At 38.3% G+C, this 24,522-nt stretch overlaps 2 protein-coding genes across 3 annotated transcripts; both read left to right on the top strand.

Moving 5' to 3' along the window:
* Nucleotides 1-3,731: 3,731 nt before the first annotated feature.
* On the top strand, nucleotides 3,732-6,806 carry commd2 (COMM domain containing 2). Its single transcript, XM_087782890.1, has 6 exons — nucleotides 3,732-3,895; nucleotides 4,435-4,512; nucleotides 5,120-5,202; nucleotides 5,600-5,674; nucleotides 5,745-5,843; nucleotides 6,247-6,806. The coding sequence occupies exons 1-6, from the start codon at nucleotides 3,829-3,831 to the stop codon at nucleotides 6,442-6,444; spliced, it is 600 nt and encodes a 199-aa protein (XP_087639016.1). The 5' UTR covers nucleotides 3,732-3,828; the 3' UTR covers nucleotides 6,445-6,806.
* A 744-nt stretch (nucleotides 6,807-7,550) lies between these two features.
* trappc8 (trafficking protein particle complex subunit 8) lies at nucleotides 7,551-23,968 on the top strand. Of its 2 annotated transcripts, XM_087784381.1 has the most exons (30): nucleotides 7,551-7,854; nucleotides 9,772-9,981; nucleotides 11,634-11,717; nucleotides 12,874-12,963; nucleotides 13,669-13,843; nucleotides 13,929-14,082; nucleotides 14,437-14,536; nucleotides 14,701-14,954; nucleotides 15,118-15,233; nucleotides 15,304-15,454; nucleotides 15,553-15,653; nucleotides 16,064-16,169; nucleotides 16,269-16,400; nucleotides 16,470-16,694; nucleotides 17,350-17,455; nucleotides 17,878-18,072; nucleotides 18,162-18,322; nucleotides 18,404-18,478; nucleotides 18,643-18,748; nucleotides 18,867-19,024; nucleotides 19,576-20,015; nucleotides 20,099-20,255; nucleotides 20,426-20,522; nucleotides 21,144-21,206; nucleotides 21,286-21,344; nucleotides 21,456-21,647; nucleotides 21,725-21,826; nucleotides 22,494-22,633; nucleotides 22,702-22,791; nucleotides 22,944-23,968. In XM_087784381.1, exons 1-30 carry the CDS (start codon nucleotides 7,698-7,700, stop codon nucleotides 23,206-23,208), a joined length of 4,461 nt encoding a protein of 1,486 aa, XP_087640507.1. In that variant the 5' UTR covers nucleotides 7,551-7,697; the 3' UTR covers nucleotides 23,209-23,968. The 2 variants fall into 2 exon arrangements, with proteins under 2 accessions (XP_087640507.1, XP_087640508.1); XM_087784382.1 differs by lacking the exon at nucleotides 11,634-11,717.
* Nucleotides 23,969-24,522: the final 554 nt, after the last annotated feature.

Genomic DNA, 24,522 nt, shown 5'->3' with positions numbered 1-24,522 from the left:
ATATTCATTAATGCAATATTTTTTTCTAGAGCTCGGTTATTCTTGGGTGCAGGTTTTCGAACGTCCACTAGGGGGATGTTAAGCACTCGTGTAATGTATTGATTACATGTGTCACGTCCTCCTGTGAATCTATTAACCTCCAAACGTCTCAGCCTCCTACAGTAGTAGTAGATCAGCGGCCTGGTTACCATGGCAACAATGACCGTAGTGGATTCCGATGTTGACATCAAAGAAGCTGGTGTGAGAGCGATGCGTCTTCCATACATGACGTGTATGGGGTGGAAAAAAAAGAAGCTTCTCTTCAATGTACAGGAAACAGCCATCTGGAGGAGACTCTTGGAAGTGGCCTGAACTGTGTCTAAAAAAGATTGAATATATCATCTTTGGTGATACTTCACTCAACATAACAGACTTTCTAGAAAAGTATGGATCTAAACCATAATGTGTATTTAATTTTTACAAACTGGCATCTTTTATATGGCATACAGATGACACAATCATGAACTAAATTGTTGCATTGCATCTTGGGACTTCTTAATGATGTCACAGGCCATTTATAGTTCTATTACTGGACTGGTTTTACTTAGTTTGGTCATGGAAATCTGACCAAAGAAAACTTGCTTGAGCGGCAAGAACATACATTAGTATTGTACTGTCAGTACATGAGAGTCAACCACACACTGTAGGCTCTTGTTGTGAGGCTGCAGCACCAGCCACTGTGACTCCCATGTTCTCGTCATCAGAAGCTGCTCTGGAGTAGAACAGCATATTTTTATTTGCTAACTTGAGTTTGTTTAGTCCTACGATAACAGTTGGTGAAGGAGCTACTGATTCTCACACTGTTGTATTGTGTAAAACCTGTCCTTCAGTACACAGCCACGTTGTTTGCCGTTTAATGACAGACACACTTACTACAAAGCTTTTACCAAACGTTGTCTGTGGAGGTTGGATCCGTTACACAGGAGTCATTGATTATCTGTTCATTTACAGGGGAAATGTTTTTTTTTAAAGTTATAAACCAGTCCAAAGTTTCACTGTCAAGTGGATACATGCCGATGTGTAAAAACACCCAGCCTCCGAGGCATTGGCGACACAGTGCCTCTCACAGGTTACTCACAATTCTTAAATGGCAGGTCTTGGGTTTCTCGTCTCAAGATAAACGTATGACAAAGGACGTGCCCCGTAAACCTGTTCTTCTGGCCTAGCAGTCTAAACTTGTGACCGAGCTGTGGCGAACACGGATGAACACATTTTTCTGATACAGTAAATTGAAGCCCACACAGAATGCTGACACGGCGGTGGGCAGGCTTCAGCAGGCTCCTGGTCAACTTCACTGGAATTCCGCCTACCTGTTGGAACAGGAAACAACTCCACAGCTATGAATCACTATCTGGCGTATATACACATGCAAGCTAGATACAAATATGGGTTGGTGTTCTAAATATAGGCATGGTTTTCCTGTAGTAAAGTAGGCATGGTTTAAACTTCAGGGACATGTTGCAGGTGCATAATGTGGACTATTCCAATCCTGTTAAGCCTGCATATCTAGTTGTTGTAGGGTACATAAGATTATTGAAGTATTATTGACTATTGACTTTGAATTAAAACCACCGATACCATGAGCAGGCGAGTCAACACTATCATGAAGAACTTATTTTGGAACTGTTTTAGTTTTAAACAATTTGTTTTTATTTACTATTTTATTTATTTACTGTTCTAAAGGCGATTTCTATCTAGCTAAATACATGTTTTTTAAACCAGTTGTTAAAAAAAAACAAAAAAACACGACGAATAAGTTGAGTTTAATCTACTCCACATGCCAGTGTTGTTACATCCGGCTTTCAAACGAGTCACCCTGGCGTTCGATCAGTCCCACTCCACTCCGAGAGACTTCAGTCCAGGTTTTCCGGCTCTCCTCTCTGCAGCACTGCTATCCTCCTCCTCTCCTCCGCCATTTCAAACAGAGAAAAAGGAGGATGGCGTGTGATGGTGGAGACCAGAGATGAGAGGCTTGGAGGAGGGAGGGACAGAAGACCAATGGAGACGTGTCGAAACCGCTGTGGTGTTGATTTTCCCGCGTCAAATTTAGAGGAAACAAGAGTCAAATCATTGTGATCAGCTGACCTAGAGTGACCTTTACCCAGAGACTTGTTCCAAATATTTGACCTTGATGAGCAAAAATATATGTTGGTCCCTTGTTTAATTGAATCATTGATCACACCCTTTTTTATTGTTTTTACAGTAGTGAACATTTGAAACACAGCCACTCATTTAGTTGGTATTTTAATTATTTACATGACTTTCTAAGAGAGGCTTCTGGACTCTTAATGATCCATTACTTCTCCTGTAATCAGATCATGATGGCAGCAGACTTACAGGGGGAGCAGAGCTCTCTCTCCTCAGCATCACTCCTCGGGGATCCTGAAGTGCTCACAGAGCAAACACACTGATTTGGTCTCATATGGACAACGACACTTACATTAGAAGTATCTCATCGCAGCCCTCATTCTTGCTTTGCTTCCAATGTCCTTATTCTTATAGGTTAATTTTTAAAATAAATTCATGTTTTATTTTTGATATAATGTTCTCCTTTAAGCAAATTATCTGGGGGAACTTCAAGGTATGGCACCCTGGTCTAGCCCAGAAATAATATAGGCCGACAGTCCAGAGTTTCACCAACTAGTTTGAAAAATGAATTTTAAACTTGCGCTTTGAATAGAAATTCACGAGTAAGCATAATATATCCAGACATAGAAAACAGAAGCAGACACAACATGGTTTACTTCTTCAAACTATTGTAATGTGCAGTAAAAACGGTTTCTGGGTTTTTCTTTCATGGTTTATGACTTAAATTGCTAATGCTTTTTTCAGTCTTTGCTAATTTTCTTCCAACATTTCTGAATGATTGAATTCTTTGTTGCCACCACTCACCTCTCTAGAAGTCTTTAGAAGTCTACCAAAAAAAAAAAAAAAGAAATCTGCCAATGCATTGAACTCACCACATTAAGAGACTCTCTCGGCAGATGGATTACAGACTTCCTGTCAGGCAGCTGCTTGACTCAACGACTACGTCTCATTGGTCACTCAAGCTTTTCAAGAGTGCATACAACAGCAACCCGAATGGATATGTTCGCTTACTAGTCAGAGGGGGATCAACTGTTGACTTGGTGGAGTTAGAGAGAAGAAAGATAAGATAACTGGACTTCTAGAGAGCACCAGTCATTCTCTCTCCCATCACTTATAGGGGCTCTATTGTATTTTGTATCATAATATGCTGTTCACCCAGAAGCTGGCCACCTTCTTCCCCCACTACATGAGAGGGAAAATCTCTAGTCAGTGAGTGTTTTGGCAGTTGTACACCTCCATGGTAGAGTCTACTATCACCCCATCCATCACTGTGAGGCGTTTGTCTTCTGTCACAGCCTGGGACTGACATCAGTGATACATTCTCCAGTGAAGGTGACTGGCTAATGTTTTTCATACCTCTTCTAGTTATGATTCTCAGCTTTTATGTTTCTGATATATATTATTCGAATTTAATTCATTGAGTGTTTTATAACATAATTACTGCTCATTTCAAGGATGTAATAGTTTAGATAGTGGAAAATGATCCTTTTTAATTATCCAGTTAAATATAAATACTCACTTTAGTTTTTATTCTGCATTTCATTCCGAACCACTAGGGGGCAATAATGCGCCCTTGTCTTCTCGCTGTTGACTAAAAAGAAGAAGCACAATCCGCAGGTCTTTCTTCCGGGATACTGGTTGCGTTGTATCCCAGAAATATTTATTAACTTTGTTTCTTTGAATGTCATCTTGACCAGCGACATGTTGTTGGTTCTGTCTGAAGAGCATAAGGAGCATTTGGGCTTCCTGAAGAAGATTGACGCTGCAGGTCAGTTCTGGTCAGTGCTGAGAGTCAGCTGACCCGCACGAGATGTGACAAACAAGATAGAACAACATGATATGATCACCTTTGTGAACATTAACATGAGCAAGATACACAGGCTGTGATAACACAGTGTATACTACCATGTGAAGCATTGCGGTAAGAATGAGAGCATGTGTTCAAAGCTCTTGAGTTACATACAGTTTAAATGTTTTCCGTGCATTCTACAATAAATACAAACATATTATAAGGGACAAGCTCAAACTCATAGGTCAAGGTTGGCTCGGTTCGATAGGTGTTATATTCCAAGTGTGTGACGTATTCTGATCTGTATCTATTATTAATCTTTCATCATCTTGTCATTTGTCAACCCTATGTTAAGGTTACTATAAAAAGTTACATTATTGTGTCAAAACTGTTCATGTAAGTTGTAATTGCCAATATTTTCACTTAACACTTAACTATATCCCTAAGTTTGTTTTTTTATGAATAACAATTTAGCTCTGGTCAGTGTATTCTTTAAATGTTCTGGTGTTTGTTGGTAGTGGTCAGTGAGTTTGGACGCATCGCCCTGGAGTTTCTAAGGAAAGGAACAAGTCCCAAGATCTACGAAGGAGCCGCAAGTGAGTTTAAATAAAAAATAGAGAAACATTTAATTAAAGAGCATCTAAATTTAAAATTTATATTCATAATTTTAAAAAAACAACACAAAGCATGTTCTTAAAAGTTATCTGGAATCATCCGTTGGAATTAATTAAAGAAAATCTACACATGGTTTTAATTGATTATAAAAAAGATCTAAAGACGCAGGAATCCCACTCTTACCCTCTCACTTCTTGGAAACACGCTGCGGACACTTAAGAAGTGGAATGCTGCTGTAACTGGCCTCCAATAAGAAGCTTTTCAAGTAAAAAATGTTAATAAGTGGATTTTATGGCTTAAAGTAAAACCGTGATAAGTATGTGTTTCATTTAAAAGTCAAGACTTTATTTGATGTTCATTTAGCTGTACAAAGTAGCAATTAAAGGGTAAATAATTACTTGACTCAATTCTAGAAAGGATGTTTAATCATGTATTAATTTTTTTAATGTATATCGAAACGATTTTTTTAAATATTTGAAGTCAAATTCGAGCATAAATTCAACCTAAGCATGTAATTATTCACCGTATTCGGTCATTTATCGCCCCCTACTGTACTGTACAGTAACTACTACACCTTTCTTTCTACAGGGAAGCTAGGTGTCCCTGCAGAGATGGTTCAGCAGGGAGTGGAAGGCTTGATGTTTCTGATGACAGAATCTTCTAAACACATGGTAACACTTCCAAAGAATTCAAATAAAACTCTATTCACACTGCTCAGTAAGTTTATTGTTGTAACTTTGTAGTTTGTAGAAAAGTAATGACGCCTGGAAAAAGAAATCACGGATCTCTAACTACATTAGTCTCTTTAAACCACTTAAGGACGTCTGAAGGGAATTAAGTGCCAAAGACCCATAAAGTATGTTAAATATGCTCATGCAGGCATTTTTGGAATAAGTTTGCCGTCTTGGTTGAGAAGTTGACAGAACTTATTCAATAGTAATTGGGCGAACTGGGAGTGAAGGGTTTAATTTTGTATGTTGTGTTAGATTTTTAATATTTCCTGTTCACAATATATGTATAATGTTATTTTAGAAAAGCTCTATCTTATAAATCTGATTGTTTGTGCAGGTGTCTGAAGTGGACTTTCTTGACTCGGTGTTGGTCCTGGGTCTTGGTTTAGAAATCAATCAGATCCTCTTACAGGTCAAATACTTCAGTCCCAGAATGACACTTCCTCAGCTCTGTGCACTCATGAAGGTCTTATCCTCTATAGATTTACCAGCAGCACCAAGGTCAGATCCGCAGCATCCTGAGTCTTCTGCCGCCAACTTTGCCAGCATATCACAATGTGGAGTGGAGACTGGATATTCAGGTGTGTGGATTTTAACTTGTATTGCTAGTATTGTAAACACAACATATAATTTGTATTTTGTGTCAGTACATAATAAAAAAGTGAAATAATATAACACAAAATAAAAATAATAACTTTATGTAGGCTAAAAATGCACATTGTACAGTGAGTTATTCTTCATTTCACAACATGTATAAATCAAATAGAAAATAATGTATCTATGACTATTGAAGGGCAACCTTTGACCTCATGTTTGATTAAAAAAAAAACCGATGTCCTTGCAACAACAGTGTTATGCCAGTGCACGAGCACCACCTAGTGGTGGAAAAGGTAAACACGTGTGACCTTGTGACAGTGCGGATGCTGTTTGCCCCTCAGAGAATAATGAGCCCTTTAACAACACTATTTTTCTCTCTCGTTCCAGTTGGCAAGCCGTTCGTTACACCATCAGGTCATACCCATGCTGATGATGCGACTACAGCTGACCAACGGTTCTGAAACGAGCAGCAGAGTTCTACAGACAGACTTGAGCACCCTTCTTCACCTCATTTCCATGTTGGAGGCAGCACTTGACGCCTTGAAGACGAGCCATGCACGCCGAATATTACGCAATATCAAGTAATGGAATTGACTTTACAAGAGGTGCCAACAATGGACTAAAAATAAACCATTCCTGGGAAACACTTGTCTGAGGGAGACGAGAAATGCACTTGATTCTTGTACATAACACAATAATGTTTTATTTGTCTTCTTTTGTATGTTTGTTTTTAATCTGCTAAGAAAATTATATATTAACAAACACCTCATTGCTTCTTATTTTATTTTATAACTCAAGAAATGCACATAACTCCTGTTTCAAATGTAAACCAATATTTACTTCAAGGTTGTCATCTGGTAATATCGCCAGCATTTATGAGATCCAGATTTTGTACTGAAAATAAGGCACTATTGCCAAACTAAATAAAGATTTATCAGATTATTATATATTGTGTTATTTTTAATCTTTAGAGTTATTGGCTTACACTCACCAGCTATAACTTTGTCTCTCATATAACTATAGTTAGGGTGTATATGTACACTCAAAAAGGCAGATAACTAGATGAATAGATATTTAGAAATGTAAGTAAGTAAGTAATTTTTATTTGTATATCGCTTTTCAAAACCAGGGTCACAAAGCGCTTAAACAATCAAAACAATATTCAATAAAGTATGTAAATGATCTGTTTTAAGACGAAGCAAGAAGAAAATTCCAAAATACAATATTGTTTAGAAATAAAATGGCAAAGGCAAGATAAAATAAGATATAAATAAAAATCTAAGATATAAATATTAACAGTAAAAAAACAACAACTTGATAGTCGTCTTGTCCATCTTTAAAGGAGGCTGAATAGTAGCCTCTGAATTTCAAGTGGTATTATCTTGCAAAATTAAACATGTGTGGCTGTACCACTATATGATGTCTTTTTAGATGACTACAAATATCTAAACTGAAAATATATTTATTTTTGTATCTTTTTAATATGTTTTTGTTACGAAAAATATATGTTCGTATCACTCAAATGGCTTTTTTTACTTAGATAAAAATATTTAAACTACGTAACTATTTTGATCTTGTTTATTCGTTGTAACACATGTTATGTTTTATACGTGTAAAATGAGACAAAAGTAAAATTAAGACACTAGTGTTCTTGCGTCTCCGGTGTCAGTTGTCACCTGACTGCTTCACTACACCGGAAGTTGGTTTTCCAGTCCAACATGGCTGCCGTCTGCTAATATCCCAGGAGTTGTTTGTCTTCAGCAATGATACAGCCGGAGTTTGTCAAACTGTAACCCGGTTGTTTAAGTTCGCTGCCGTCGTGTGGTTCGGTCTAAAAAATGGCCCAGTGTGTCCAGTCCGTGCACGAGTTCGTCCAGGACTCCTTCGTCCCCATGGTGGCGGTTCTGTGCAGTGAAGAAGCGGAGAGAGTGACTCGCAAGAACAACCTGAATTTCGCCGAACTGTTGCGACCTTTCTGCCGACTGACATCCGAAGGTGAGTGCGGTCCGTGGGACGAGGACGATCCGGTGACTGTCAAGAACCGTCGCTGAGAACTCGAGGAGTTTCAATGAACTCGCTGTCATCTGGGGAGGCTGACTTGACAATGTAGCTTAGCCGAGGCTAACATGCTAACAGAAAGTCTGAGTAATTGTATGTTTACTAGTGAAGAAGTCTCGGTTCTGGAGCTGAGAGGCCCGAGGAGACCTCAGTCCTCAGCCTCTCCCACTGCTCCCGGGCTTCGATCACCAGCTGACGACTGTCAGTGCGAAGAGTGAGATTGACAGCTAATATAGCATACAATAGAAACGGATCCATTATGACTTCAAAGTCCAGAACATGTTCTATGTTTAAAAAATATATGTGTATATTGAAAAAGAATGAAAGTGTGAAATGAAAACATTCATGTTGTTAATACATAAAATACACACATTGACCTTAAGATGAAAGCCACATTTGGCAGATTGTCACTCTGTTATCAGTTTTGTAGAAAAGCACTGAGAGTTGTTATGTTTGGAGAAGAGAGAACAGTTAACAAATGGACCATAATACAATCCTGTTTAATACTTAAACATAACATCTGTGGATCTTTAAAATAACAAATGAGATGATTTTATTGTGTCATGTGTTGATGATGATTTATTTTTAAGACATTTTATTTGGACCTTACCACTAGAGAGATTATTCTTTTTATTCTGGAATATTATGAGATTTGGAAATGACAAATATTCTTAAAGTTGTTTCCACTGACTCACTGGAGCAACAGATACCAGCAGACACACGGCTGAGGAAGTGATGATTCAGAGAACTAATGGGGTCTTGCAGGATTTTATAAAGCTTCAATATAGTTTAACAGTTAAGGGGCAACAAATGTGAAACCCCAACTCTCCTGACTTTCTCTCATGTTTCAAATGTTGAAGTCTTCCTCTCCAAGATGCAATAAGTCTCTTATCATGACTTTGATTTTTTACTTTATAAAGTTCCCTCCCGTCTGAAATCTTGGCAAATGAGAGGTTACGTAAGGGGTGTCCATTGAATAATGGTCTAATACTTCTCCAAGCGGCAGTAATATCCCCCTGCTTTTTTTATTAAACAAGTCCCCTGGAAGAGGAGACTTACTGGATTGATGATGCGTAGTGACAAACGCAAATGCTTGACAAATGACACAAGAGTGCGTGTGGTTATGGTAAACAAGCTTTAGTCTCCAGAATAACATTGTTTTCAGTGGGCGGGGCTTAATCACATTTTCTAATAGAAATATTTCAATAAAAAGAGAGTTTTGTACAAACGGATACATATTGATGAGTACAATAGAGGTCCATGATCTATTTAAGAAGAACTCAAATCAACACATTGGTAGAACTTTAAATTCCATTCTATGAATGACTGGGATCCCATACAAAGTATCAGACCTACCTGAGCTGACAGCTTTAAGTTGGTATCTATATTGAAATAAAAAACCTTTATGTTAACTTGAGGATCCCTGGAAAATCGTTCTGTTTCCTTTAAACAAATTTCCATCTGTATTCTTAAATCTTAAAACTATTATCACAACCTTACTGATATTATCTCGGTGAGTAAACACAATTAAGGGGACGAATAAAGGTACTGCAGGTACTCATTGGTAGTGAAAGCCCTCGCCTTGAACTGTTATATGTCGAAATAAGTTAAAATTGCATACAGTACCAAAGATTCTTATAATATCTAATGAAAAAGGTGAGCAGAAATATTTATCAATTTGAATAGCTAAGAATTACAGGTTTGTTGGTAAACTAGAACAAACCAAACAAGCCAATTTTCTTGCTGGTAACCACAGTTGCAACACACTATGACCAACTTAATGAATAATGCTGCTACTTTACTACTGTACTAGATCAACTTCAGTGTAGAAACTTAAAATCTTTCTTTTTTAAGGTCACATCCGGGACCCTAGCAATCAAGTCCAGGTTGTAAAAAACCTGCGTATCTGTGTGAACAATATTGTGACCACCCCAAGTTCATCACCTGCCACTCTGAGCCCAGCCCAACGTCGACTGCTCAATGAAGTCGTGTTATCCTGCCAGCTTCAAGAAGGTGCTGTGGCCACTGCAATCTCAACTGGAGACTATGACCTCAATGTCAATGGTAAGCCAATCCTAATCTTTCTTTCCCTGGTGCAAGTCAACAGGTCTACAGCTGACCATTATCATTCAGCTTTCACTCTTGTACGAATATTGCCAGAGAAGCTTCTCATTCAGCAGGATTCACTGTTAAACAATTTCAGGGATGTGTTACTCATGTTTTTGTGTGTCATGAATTTGAGAAGATAAATTCATTATTCATATATCATAGTAGTGAAACTGAATGAAAGCAGGTATTTATCCTTCATCCTTTCTTATTTAAATTATTGACAACGTCAAACTAGATTCCCTTCTCATTCTGAGAGTTACAAGTTTGCACGTGTTCATGAAAATGAGTTAAAACCAACACAAGGGAAGAAACCTGCATCCTCATTTCAAAAACATGTTGTTGCAACAATACGGATGTTATCCAAAATGATCTTCAGAAAGAAGATTGTAGGGCTTGTCTTGTTATTGGTGTCTATAATTTGTAACAATTTAAGTGTAATGTGTTTATAAACTATATAAAATAGCTTAGCTTATAAGTTTCGAGACTCTTTGAAAACAACGTCTTGGTTTGTTCTTAGTTAAATAAGAAAATTGTGTAACACAGTGTTCATGTTGCTCTTATAACAATTAAATCCTTAGTTTCCATATGTTGGTAGAATATATTCAAAATTAATACTTTACTATTAATGGCCTAACAAAAATTAAGTTTTTGATCAGTTATGACTTGATTATTTAGTACCCTGTCATTAGAAAATATATATTATTCAACTTTTTACTGTATCAAACAAACATTTTCCGCATTTGTCTGTTGTCATTCTTATTTTCCTCACTCATAAACAAACATTCCGGGTTTCATTTCCATTACTCTGGTTTATTTCCCCTTACGATCAGTAAAAGAAATGGATTTTCTTCAATACATAAAATGTATTTGATACGTAAAGCACCGAAAAATTGAATGGAAAATTATTATTCTGTTTTTTAATGCTAACTTATTTTGTAGTGTCTGTATAGTTAATTTAAATGGTTAACTTTAAAACTGATATGAAAGATGATGATGATGATAATGATATTACATGAAACGCTGAATACTTTTGATGTCAATAACATTCATGATGTCTTTTATTTTAATACACTTTCATGGATGAATGTTTGGTAAGAGCCTCATGTTTTGCCGGAGCCTTACCATCCTCTCTGACTCGATGTCAAACAAATGCTACTTACTGCAAATAACTTGTACCTAATCAGAATGTAGTAAATCGAAGTCAAAGAGGAATGTAATGTTCTCCGTATTGTGATTTCATCTCCTTGTTTTTTTGGACTATAGGCTAGAATCTTTTTTTACAAAACATTTTCTGTGAGTAAATATTGCTAGTTACAAGTATTAAATAAAAAGCTAAGTAAAAAATGACCAGCAGAAGTATTAACACATGCATATATCAAAGTATAATAGTATCATGTAAGAGTTTGCAGGAATATTGTTTGGATGGTAACAACTTCTAAAGAAGGAAGTAGTTTGTAGTCATGTGTTGTTTTTGACTTGTAGTTTCCAAACCTGAGTTACTTCCCTGCCTTTCCTCCCAGTCTAGTCATGTTTAAATGCTTCCTATATGTGAGAATCCTGAGGAAGCTTATTAACATAAGCCGTGGCTCTCTGTTTTCACCTGTCAGATCACTCTCTTAAAGCTAGCAGTCCGTGGTTCAATGCCTGGAAAGAAACTCTATCAGAAGTCAGCAGCTCCAAGCACTTCACAGGTATCACTGTCCTATGCTGGGTGTCCTCAGCTCCTCCGTCATCTAGTATCCAGCATCAACACTTTCCTTATGGGGGATTTCTGTCTTTTCTATCTCTCATGGTGGTGGTAGATTCCTTTAACAGATGTCTCAGTGCCTCTGGTTTTTCCCGGACATAATCTTCACCACCTAAACTGTAGCTCCATCCCGTAGTGCATTTCTCTTCTGATTCCGTCTAAATGATTGTGATTCTTCTGATAACCTCATTTCTTTTGCAGTGGTGATACTCATGGGCTACACCTGGACATGCTATGCTGTTAACAATCCTTCTCTTGTCTTAAACTCTTTCTAGCTTTATGAAAAATGCGTAATGGAATTTTTCGGATGTTTTACTTTTTCATGATTGACTAGTAAGGTGCATCCGGTGAGAGGCCACTGATCCATTAAGATAAAATATAGTTTATCAAACAAAAATCATACACATGTTAAAGTTTGTGATACTGGAAATATCTAGTTCATAAAAAACTTAAAGGATAAGCAGTAAACAAACCACAAGGAGTATATTTTTCCACCAATAAATGAAAAAGTTACTTTGTTTACTCTTTTCAGTTCTGTTTACTGAACCGTTAAGCAACAAGATGAGGCTGTATCCACATTTATAAGTAGTGTCGTAGGAGGTTGTCTGCACCTCATGTTCCCTTTTATAGAAACACTGGACAATGTATTCCTGCTCCATTGTGTAGCGAGGAACTGCTTGCAAGTATCTTGAAATGATGAGTTATAAACCTTTTTTACTGGGTTGCTACACAACAGAGTGCCTGGACTCTAAAGACACTTGGAAACATTTCTTATTTTTAAATTGATGTACAATTGACAACCTGAAAACCTTACGTTTTTAATTTTAGAAAATTCTATATAGTAATTTACAGTCCTCACATACTGTTTACAAACTGATGACGAATTCTGAATTAAACGAGAACAACCAACATGAACAGATTTTGATACCAGGAGGATCTTTTCCATCACACAGAAATCATGTTACTTTTTACTAGATCCTGTTTTACTGATTTCATGAATGCGAGGGTTACAAATCAATTGGTGCATCATGATATCTTCTGTTATGTTAACATTGTGGAACCACTATCTGACTGTTTGTTACTGTGATTTTCTTTTATAGCAACAACACCCTGGTTCGAAGCATATAGGGAGAAATTCCTGCAAAACATGCCTGCCTCTGAACATGAGTTCCTTAATCACTACCTCGCTTGTATCCTTCAAATATGCACCTTGTACATAACCATATCTGTGATGTTAATAATAGATTATTAGCTGTTAACCTTGCATTGTGTTGTTGATTCTAAGTTGACAGTCGGTATCTTATACTCCAGGGTTTCTTTAGATCTTTAAAAGGTCTTTAAATTAATGAATCTAAAATGAAGGTCTTAATTGGCATCAAAATGTATTTCGTAAAACAACATTTTAAGTCTTGAAAATGTTATTGGTAACATTTTTTGTTTAACATTTATTTATTTGAGTAATTACAGATTTAGTAAACAGCAGAGGCGTGCTGTGGTTTTATTTCAACCCGGTTCATGTAAAAGCTTTCAGAAAGAGATGTTTCCTTTGGGCAAAAAAAGTCTTAGTCTTGAATTGAAGTTGCCTTAAGCTGTAGAAACCCTGAATTGGAAAGGGACTCTTTTGCATCTAGTCATATGTTTTGCTCAATATAGAAAACACAGGCTTGATGCTAATTCCTCTTTATAAAGTGTGAAGTGAAATCAATTTAAATCACAATCTGGACAAAAAACACACTTTAGTGTGTATCATGAATATTGTAGAATCATATAATCAATCAAAATTATTGTTTTTAGAACAGTTAATGTAATGTACCAACAGTCTGTCTTATGAAGTTTATTTAATATGTAGAGATATGCAAAAATCTGCCTTGTTTGGTTCCTTGACACCTTGAAAGGTCTCCTTGTGGTGTCTTCTACCGAGACTGCCCCGGTGGAGCAGTTCCTCAAACTTTCTCAGGAGCAGCACCGGATCCAACACAGCGGAGAATACACCAACCCAAAGTGGTTCATTCCCAACACACTGAAATACTACGTGTTGCTGCATGATATGAGTGAAGGAGATGAACAGAGGTAACGCTTGTAAGATGAAGGACAACAAACTTTGTGAGGAGAATCTTTCTTAAGAGCTTAATCATTGTTCATCTTCCCTCTCCAGGGCTGACACTCTTTATGAAGACATGAAGCAGAAATACGGTCCTCAGGGATGTTATCTGTTAAAAATGAACTCTAGAACTTTATCAGCCGAACAAGATGAACAGATTCCAGACCCTTGGAGTCAATATGTGCAAAGAAGTGACCTGCATAACATGGTGGGTAGTGTCTTCCTATTTAAAGATGTATAGTTTTATATACATACATACATATAGAGACTCTATATAATTAAGGTAGAAACCTGGCTGCCATCTAATGCATATTAATAGGCATATACCTTATCTATAAAAAATAGAATTGGATTATCTTCTTTTCTACCTACATGTCTTTCATGTTATTTTGTATTTTTTTTACTTTACTTAAACATTGCAAAAGAAAGTTTTGAAAATAAAAATCTGATGGTGACATTTTGATTCTTAAATTAAGGTGGATTATGATTTATTAAGTAGAATATATTGTCCTTGTTACGTATATTTAATTCCAGGTTTGTTTTTCGTGTATTCTGTCTACAGGAAACGTGTGATGATCAGACATCAGCTGTGACTAACGCTTCTGTTGAAAATGATGTCACCAAATCAGAACAGACTGATGGCCATCACTTGGCAGAATCGGGTCGGTTTTCATCTTTTTTTTTAATGCCCCCTCTATATTTAATATCTATTATATTTATGTTGACCAGAAAGATTGATTGATTGATTTCATGAACATTTGGCCCTTAACACTTGTTATTTTCTGACACATGACACTAGTTTTTTTTCTTGTATTGCTTTATCTAGATGGAATGTCCAACAGTTTAGAAAGTCATCCGCTGCAGCTGGACAGCGTGACCAGCTCAGCAAGTCTTCAGTCCCTCACAACTGACCTGAAGAAGGGTGTGAAGGATTCAGAGAGTCAAGCTGTCGCAGGAGGCAGCCACGGTGCCTGTCTGACCCTGAACGATCACGACCACATCCGACAGTTTATTCAAGAGTTCACCTTCAGAGGCCTGCTGCCGCACATAGAGAAGAACATCAGACAGCTCAACGACCAGGTGGAACACTCACAGACACACGCCTCTAATGAATCAGTGTTTATTACCACCTGATACTCAATCAGTAGTGTGATGTCATCATTGACTACAATACCAAATCCTGCTATAGATATGATTTTCTGTTTGACATTAAGCCTCACCATAGCTTTGCTGTGATCCTCAGCTGGTATCCAGAAAGGGTTTGAGTCGCTCGCTCTTCACGGCGACGAAGAAGTGGTTTGGTGGAGGAAAAGTTCCAGAGAAGAGCATCAATGAACCAAAGAGCACATTTGGACTTCTGTAAATAACGCCTGCTCTGGATTTGTTGCATTTATCCTTCAGCATTCACTGATTGTTATTAAAATTACAGCTACCCACCAGAAGCCCCTGAGTTACAAATCAGGAAGATGGCCGACCTGTGCTTCCTTGTTCAGCACTACGAACTGGCATACAATTGCTACCACACGGCTAAGAAAGATTTCCTGTCCGACCAGGCCATGTTGTATGCGGCAGGTGCACTGGTGAGGCTACTTGCACATGCATCGTTAATGGTTCTATGCAATACTATATTAGTTGCATTATACGTATTAATCATTTTTTATTGTTCATTTTCTTACAGGAAATGGCTGCTGTGTCAGCATTTCTACAAGCTGGAGCTCCAAGACCATACCCATCTCACTATATGGACAAGGCGATCCAGACATACAGAGATGTTTGCAAGTAAGTTCTTCTTCATTCTAGAAACAACTAAAAATAAACCTTAGACCATAGGTTTTTGCACCTATTTTGGTTCACCTTTTTACCTACTTCTGAACCGAAATACTTCATTGCATTGCGCTGCGATCTACTGAAAATCAAGTTCAAGCGAGCTTTTGCCCTTCTGCTCCACGGGAGGTTTTCGTCCTCCCTGAGCTCGCCTTAAAACATGCATTGATTGCTATGAAAAAATTTCAAAATTCTATCATCGTTTGAAAACGTACAGATTTACTGAAACTTACAAGATTAGATAAAAGAAAATTAACTGCAAATAAATTAGTGTATTGGCCACAAAAAATATGATGTGCTCCCCTAAAATAAAAGCAATTATTTTAGCTAATCTAATGTACATTGTCTGAATCTGTGCTCTACAGGAACATGGTTCTGGCAGAACGCTGCGCTCTGCTTAGTGCTGAGATACTCAAGAGTCAAGGCAAATACTCAGATGCTGCAACTCTGCTTATTAAGATGACGAGTGAGGTAAGAATACAAAAACATGTAATAAATGATTTACATACAATGTACAGATAACTGTATTATTTACACATTATATAACCGTTTCTGGATGTACCTCTTCAGGATTCTGACCTCCGCAGTGCTCTTCTTTTGGAACAAGCGGCACACTGCTTCATTAATATGCGTAACCGCATGTTGCGCAAGTTTGCCTTCCACATGATTCTTGCTGGTCATCGCTTCAGCAAAGCAAGCCAGGTGAGTGACCTGTGAAATTCAAAGGGCTAAAACCTTATTAACTTATTTCTCTGTGTTTTCTTGGTGCAGAGGAGACACGCGCTGCGCTGCTACTGCCAAGCTATGCATGTATACAAGGGCAGATCCTGGTCCCTGGCGGAGGATCACATCAACTTTACCATCGGTCGTCAGTCCTTCACTCTTAGGCAGCCTGAACACGCCGTGACCGCCTTCAAACAGATCCTTTCCAATGACAGCAGACAGACGTCCACACAGCAGGGAGCATTTCTTCGAGAGTATCTTTATGTTTACAAGGTACCGTTAATGTTTGGACTCAATTTTTAAACCAAATGGCTCAAAGTATCATCATTTCTCAGTGAAAAAAAAATCTCAACCTGTTTTGAAGTTGATCTATTTTAGGACGATGATGTAATCAGGCAGAGGTAGTTTCAACCATGGTGGTTCCTCTACTTGCCATTTTAGCTTCGATGAAATGCATGAAAGATGTTTCCTTATTAGCACTTGTGAATTCTGTTTTATGTTTTCCTATTATAAAGATAATTCTTAAAATCACATCAGGCAAGTCATTAGAGAGTTCACCTTCAGAGGCCTGCAGCCACAGATCAAGACCACCAGACATCTCAATGACCAGGTCGAACACAAGCTGTAGTGCTGGTCCCGTTTCTATTAAAGAATCAGTGTTTATTTCCTCGGTGTTATCTTAATACACTGATCCAATTTATTGTGGACTTTACTTGATTATGTTGCCCTTCACTCAGCTGTGCATTCACTGAGTCATTAGACTGTATTATATAAGTACAAATTAAAAATGTACCCAATAAGGGAACAATAAGAATAATAGTAATTTCATCACAGTTATGTTTTGAATGTTGCGTTCACTTCAAGCGTATTTGTTCACACGTTGTTATAATATAATTTCAAGGGGCTGATGTTTAGTTTTGGTTTGCAGAGTGTCGTGGGAGAGAATGAAGACTCTTTACCTCAACTTCCTCTGCCTTGCATCCATAGCTCGGCAACAAGAGTCTACTTCGGACATGAACGCCGCCTTGCAGAAGGTACTCGGATAAATCTGCTCTCAATGTGCTTTTGATGTAAATGCATAGAAGTAAAACGTATTGTGCAGTCTTTTTAAAATCACTGTTAACTTTCAAAATGTCAGGCGCTGTCAGGACGGTAATCTGTTTCAAATTGAAATTAAAGAACATTTTTAATTTAATGTTGTTGTGGAAGATATACATATAAGTGAAATATGAACGTATTGACACAAAGGTGTAATTTTAGACTGATGTCTCCTATGTGTATTTTCACATCTGAACTCCAAATGAAGGAACACTTTTAAAGCCTTTAAAAGAGTCCTACTCAACTATTCACATTTAAGGAAAAACAACTTATTTTGTTTTGGTCCAACCTTTGGACTTTTTACATTTCACATCTCCTGAGATGTCCACTAATGATCCTGTGCGACTTTATCTTGCAGGAGAAAAGCAGGCGGCTACACATGTGTCTCTGGACCAGGAGTATGACCAGGATGTAGCAGCCATGTGGGCCAAGTTAGAGGAGCAACTATTGGTTGCTGTCAACAGAGGTGTTCTTCCAGCCAACTTCCAACCATCACAATGCTGTTTGCACGAGCAGACTGATAATCTGCAACACCCACTGGCTGTAGTGGAGGGTGAGAGTTGACTTTAAGTTATGACGACTCATAATTGAATGAGAATTTCAACGCAATGAACATCTGTCCCATCTTCCACTTGACCACAGAGCCCATAATAGTGGAGGTCATGTTAAGGAATCCCCTGAAAATTCCTTTGCTCCTGTCCAAACTCTCGCTCATCTGGAAGTTCAGCACCAAGGTGTCAGAGGAAGAGTCATCAACAGAGTCCCCAGGGGACGTCTTGACTAATGAGGAGACTTGTGAAGGGGTATGTTTTAAAAATGTAGTTTTCATTATTGATGGTTATGTTTATTAACGAGGGTTATGTTGTCTCTTTGGTTTTTTGAAGACCAAACAGATGGATGATGTTGTTACCACTGAGATCATCCAGGAGTTTCAACTAGGTGTAGAGGAAACCAAAACGGTAAAATAAATACATTCCATGATTAAAAAAAAAATTAAAACATTTTTATTTCTTTAAAAATGATCATTTTGTGAAAAAATGTATTTAGATGATTCATGTTTGTAGGACTTATTGTCACTAATTGTGACATTTTGCCTTCTTCAACATGTGAAATTGAACCCTAGGCGCGACTCAGGCTCCTGCCACACAGAACTGGTCAGCTTAACATTACAGGTGTTGTGTACGACCTGGCTGCCACCTCGACTGGAGAGTCTGCTCCCAGCACAGATGGTAAATGAAAGCTCTCTACTTTTCCTCCAAATTAGATTTTACTACTACATTGATGAGACATGATGTGACCGTAAATATTGTTCATGAGCTGTCTTCTTTGTCTCACAACTAATAACAGGGCAGCAGAAGACTGAGCTTGTTGTGGTCCGGGGCAAACAGGACTTGAAGATCCAGGGCCTGCGGCTTAATCAGACCAAAGAGGAAAAGATGTCGGTCAGACATGGACCAGATCATCGTTTGGATCCAATCATAACACCTGCCATGCCTCTTTTGGAGGTACTTGTTCAAAGGACAATGACAAAAGTTCTTTAATTACATTAAACATGTGTTTTTTTTACCTGGAATAACATTAACTAAATATAAGAAAAATGAGAAGATACTTTTTTTTTGCAGAGAAGTGGGATTTTGGTGGGATTATATATGATGCATTTAATGATGAAGATCCAAAATGATTTTGGATATCATTACTTTGATAGTAAGAAACACAACTGGAGTCAATATAAATGAAATTAAAAGTAGAAAAAAGATCAAACATTTGAAGCAACTATTTCTATTTGATCGTATATCTTGTCTTTTTTATATCAGAACAAAGATTCATACACATTTTCTTCCGATTCCTGAAACGGACAGATTAAAAAGAAAATGTAGTCCTATTATTTAGAAGCAACTGGTGATTCAAAATCAATTTGAAACTTAGTTGTGTGTTTTATTCTATGCTTGAAGACACATATAAAATGAAAAGCCTTTTTATTTACTAGGAGTTTTTGTAAGTAAAAGTTTCCATTCATTTGATCAGTTTTAAATTGTTTGCATGTGTGGTTTCGCAGGTCTTTTTCTTGCAGTTCCCCACTGCTCTTCTGTGCGGGGAGATCAGGAAGGCCTACGTGGAGTTCTGTAACGTCAGCAGTGTTTCCCTGCGTGGCCTGAGGGTGGCGTCAACACATCCTGAGTTCTTCACTTTCGGCTGCGAGGCCACGACACCAGTCACGCCCCTCAGCCCAACCTCGGCAGAAAGTTGCTCGGCCTATAAAACCCTGGTCTCGCCACACGGCAGCGCTCCTGGTTCACTGGCCTCGGAGATGCTGGTTTCCGAAGAGGACTTCAGCCAGCTCTCGGGTGTGATGGACATCCCAATCAATGGTCGCACGCTGGAACCTGGAGAGTCTACTCAGCTGCCCCTGTGGCTCAGGGGCCCAGACCAAGAGGGGGTCCATGAAATCAACTTTCTCTTCTACTATGAAAGCAAAGAGAAGAAATCTAAAATCTGGTAAAAAAAAAAAAAGTGGCTAACAACACAGTCGGCAGTTTTGAGAGCATCCCTGACCTGTCACTCTCTCTCCTCTTGTTTAGTCATCGAGTTTTGCGTCACACGGTCTTCATCTGCGCCAGCCGCTCGCTCAGTGTCCAGGCGTCGGCCTGTCGCAGCAGCATTTCACCCCATCAGAGCCTGGACGATCAGGGCAAAACTGGGACTCTGGTCTTCTTAGATGTTGAGAACATCAACACGGTGAGACAACCCTTCATGCTACATGGACAGCACTGACGATCATAATGTTTACAAGGCTTTGTGTCCTAAAATGATTGAGAATAGAGAATTATTTATGAAACCTATTTTACTACCTCTTGTTCAACTCTATTGACTGTAACCAACCAATATTTATCTTCCTGCTCTTTCAGAGTGAAGCTGGGGTTCGGGAGTTCCATATTATCCAAGTTTCTAGCAGCAGCCAACATTGGCGCCTTGAAAAATGTATCAACCCAGCTAAGGAGAAAGGTTTGTTTTAAATTTTATTGTGTTTCTTTTTAGTTCTAATTAATACCGTCCATCAATTAAAAAACAAATTCAAGTTATTCATGGTAGCTGGCTGTGATTAGTTAAGATCATTCTTAAAAGATACAGTCCCCTCGCACTCCGTCTATACGTCACATTTATGTTTAAATACATAATAAATGCATGATAAACTGTGTTTGTAGTTGTGTTAGTATTGAGTATGAACATAATGCAAACTAGGTTGTGAAAGCCTAGATGTGACACTTAACTGTTTCAAATAATAATCTGTTTATGTATTATGTAAATAATTAAAAAAAAAAAAAAAAGTATGCGTGTGTATGTATATATATATATATATATATATATATATCAGTATTTAAATCAGTTTTTAAAACGGTCACTTCAAAATGAAGTGCATTTGGAAAGATCTCTCCATTATGTGTCAATGAGTCTTAAGTGACCTACAGAGTGATTTGCAAACTTCCCAGAGCAAACATTCTCTCCTCCACCTCATAATGTGGATCACAATGCTAATACGTCAGGGGTGTAAATTAAGAGTGTTTTTGTCTCAGTTCTTATCTCGCATATTGTTCAGGTATTATTGTTTATCTTCCTGCTCTCCAGATTGTAAACTGTCCAGCAGAGAAAGAGCCAAACTGTGTTTCAGGGCAACACCTTGCAGACAAGGTATGACTAACTGACTTGTTCGAAGGAATGTGTTTTTGTTTGCAAACGATTGTCTCACGTCATTGTGTGATCCTTCCAGTTTCCTCTGACTCCAAAAAGAAATTTACCTTTGCCGACCTAAACCTGGGAAATGAACGGGTACGCTGCACACTGATCTCTGAAAGGATTTCTTCTAAAAGTGGCAGAAAATCAACAATGACACCTCCCTGTGTGACCTTTGCCCTCAAACTGCTGCTCTAATCACTGCAGATCATCAGCTCAGCGACACCCTGTGGAGACTTCTTCTTCCGGGCCTGTAGATCTCCAGACCCACGGCGAGACGTGTCCACCAGCAGCAGCAAGAATTGGGCTTCTGTCCCGGGAGGGTCACGACCCTCTGATCTTAACGACATCGTGAAGAAGTGTAACGAGCTCGACCTCAACATCATAGTTATCTGGAAGGTACGAGCAACACACGCCAGAGTGACTTTCAGTCGCCCCTCTAGAGAACATGAAGGTCATTACTTGCTGTGTCGCAGGCTTATGTGGTGGAAGACAACAAGCAGCTTATCTTGGAAGGGCAGCTCCATGTGGCACTGCAGACCCTCGGGAAAGAGGCCACATCTTTGGCTCCGAAAGAGGTTCAGTACACACACACACACACACACACACATTACACGCACACACACTTCTTATTGGCGAGCATTATTGAAAAGCCAATAGCCATAACCTGCACAAGTCTCTCTGCTGACTCCCACTTTTCTCCCAGACAAAAACATTAATAGTTGGAAGAAAAGTATAATTCAATAACAAGAATAAATGAAAAAAGAAATCAAATGTTGTACAAGAGAATAATAATGTTATATAGCACCTTGCACATGTTCAATGTCACAAGGTGCTTTGCATTAAAATGAGTAAAACAAGATTAATTTTAAAATGTTGGAACATCAATTTGATAAAAGACATGATAGATTCCGTTAAGTTCATTAAATGACACATTGGAGTAAAACACAATAAAATGTAAAGAAAGTTAAAAACCCATTTGAAAATCCAGTTAAGAGTTAAAAGGTGACATAAGGCTATAAAAGGATGATGCTACATAGTCATAAACTCTGACACAAGTGTTTTGTGCTGTATATTTTTTTCATTTTACATAAACTTTATTCATGTTTAAATCAAAATAAACTATGCCTCATTTTTTATTTGGCGGGGAGGCTGTGCTGACAACTATACAGAAGCTATACAGAATTTTGAATAATAAACTTGTTTTAAGCGAAGAATAACCTGTATTTGTAATGTTCTTCTCAGGAGGTTCAGGAGATGGTGCTGTTCAAGTTCAAGTCCGAGCTTTCACCTCCCCCCGTCCTTCCCACCGCCGAGCTCTCCCAACTCATCAAGACCAACATGCACTACTCTGAGACGTGCACGCACTCGTTTATGCAGGACAGGTGAGAGGAACGTCGTCATACTTTCATTTGAAGCTGAAATTTGTGACGCGTGTGCACTCTGTGTTCAGTGCTTGCATGGTGCCCGTCTCTCTGACGCTAGCCAACTGTTCTCTGGCTCAAGTTGATGTCATCATTGACTTGCGGCACAAAAGCTCCAGGTGAGATTTTTTTTTTTTTTTTTCCAACGTTCTGTTATGGATATATAAGGTAGCTTCAAAGGTTATTCTCGACTGCTTCTATCATAAGTGTTAGCTGTTGCTTCTGCTGAACTTCTTCCTTGACGTTCTAACCTGGACCCTCTTCCATTTAGCCCGGAGTCCGTGGAGGTCCACAGCACTTTTACCTGGGTGGGTCAGACTCGCTACAAACTGCAGCTCCAGCCGCTGCAGGTTCTGGTTCTGGCCCTGAAAGCGTGTTTCCTCCAGGCTGGAGTCTACAACCTCAACACACCAAGAGTCTTTGCCAAGCCAGCAGAGCAGGATGCAATGTATGAGACCAGCCAGCAGGCGGCCAGCCCAGCACTAATCATCATCAATGATGGCTGGGTTGAATCAAGACCAGAACCTGGACTCTAAAGACGGCTTTCATGATCACACAACATGAATTGATATCATGATTCAAACTTGATAATGGAACACGTACACCGGGATCTTTTAATGAGGACAGACATCTTTATTTATTTCTATAGTTTTATGATGATACCTTCAACACACGAGAGGTCAGAGTAATGCAGTCGACAACTTTCATCCTAAGGTTACGCTCGAAAGGCTTTTCCAAATCTTAACACACACCAACAATACAAAGCTAACTAAACAATAATCAATAAACAATACATCTTAAATGGGCAAATAAGAGGAGGGTCTAGTGCATTTAAGTCAACTTACAATAAGAGCCACTTCATTGTCATATCATGTATTACATTGATCAAATAACTGATGCCTTTGTTTTAAAAAGCTGGAACATCCTAAGTCATCAACTAGCTTGGACACGACGGCTACATGTTTCTGAGTAGTTTGTTTGTATCTGAGAAACTCTTTTTATCTGGACCTGCTTTAGCAGAACTCTGACCAAAACCACCCAGCTGCTGGAGTGGAGCTCCTGAGCAGCCAGACGTGTGAACTGTTAAGACTCTAGATCCCCCAGAGCTGGAGGAGGCCGAACTTTCTGTGTGATTTTACCAGACGTCCTCTTGTGCACGGTGATTTTCTAGGCTCCCGAACTAACCTGTGTTTATCATGACTCTGGTGTGCACGATTGCTTTTCTCAAGATGATGTATTATATTTATATAACTAATTTCATGTAAATAGACAATAAATGTAACTAATGCTACAACAGACTGTTGAGAGAGAGACTGGCGATTTATTGATTTTCCTCCGACGTTAGATTCAACAGACAAATGATATTTAAATGAAAAAAATCGACTTGTTTTTTAAATACTTCTTTAATGGCATATAAGGATTTACACTAAACGTTAACCACATACTGCCCATCCACTTCCATCCTTGTAGTGACGGTGTGTTTTGTTGATCACCAGAGAAGATCTTCGACGTTTTTTTCCATCAAACTCTCTGTAGTTTAGGTTTGACTCCATGTCTCACTCAACTTCATCCCTTTTCACTTCTTTGCACATTTGATCAGACCTTGAACACAAGAAATATGAGTTGGCATCTTCAGACACTGGTATCATGAAAAAAAAAAAAATCTATCCATATATTTTTTTAAGCGATCGATGGACATACTTGAACTATTTAAAAGTCAAATCACCTTATAAGCAAAGATGAAAAAAATAAGCACCTGGTCGTGTAAAGAGGACATTTAAAAATGATGAACTTGCGTGAACATTCATGGCAAGTATTTATAGTAATTTATAAAGCTTTTATTAACGTGC

This window comes from Callionymus lyra, chromosome 2 (assembly GCF_982586985.1).
Source record: "Callionymus lyra chromosome 2, fCalLyr1.hap1.1, whole genome shotgun sequence".
In the NCBI taxonomy this organism is placed as follows: domain Eukaryota; kingdom Metazoa; phylum Chordata; class Actinopteri; order Syngnathiformes; family Callionymidae; genus Callionymus; species Callionymus lyra.
The sequence above is the reverse complement of the archived record's forward strand: the minus strand, read 5'-3'. Positions and strand labels throughout refer to the sequence as shown.

What these genes read in the sequence shown, in the direction of transcription:
- trappc8 (XM_087784381.1), top strand. Translation starts at nt 7,698, where the DNA reads ATGGCCCAGTGTGTCCAGTCCGTGCACGAGTTCGTCCAGGACTCCTTC. An exon ending in GAAGTGACCTGCATAACATG is followed by an intron (nt 14,083 to 14,436) that starts GTGGGTAGTGTC and finishes TTCTGTCTACAG; the next exon opens with GAAACGTGTGATGATCAGAC. An exon ending in TCAGACAGCTCAACGACCAG is followed by an intron (nt 14,955 to 15,117) that starts GTGGAACACTCA and finishes TGTGATCCTCAG; the next exon opens with CTGGTATCCAGAAAGGGTTT.
- commd2 (XM_087782890.1), top strand. Translation starts at nt 3,829, where the DNA reads ATGTTGTTGGTTCTGTCTGAAGAGCATAAGGAGCATTTGGGCTTCCTG. An exon ending in GAAGAAGATTGACGCTGCAG is followed by an intron (nt 3,896 to 4,434) that starts GTCAGTTCTGGT and finishes GTTTGTTGGTAG; the next exon opens with TGGTCAGTGAGTTTGGACGC. An exon ending in GATCTACGAAGGAGCCGCAA is followed by an intron (nt 4,513 to 5,119) that starts GTGAGTTTAAAT and finishes TTCTTTCTACAG; the next exon opens with GGAAGCTAGGTGTCCCTGCA.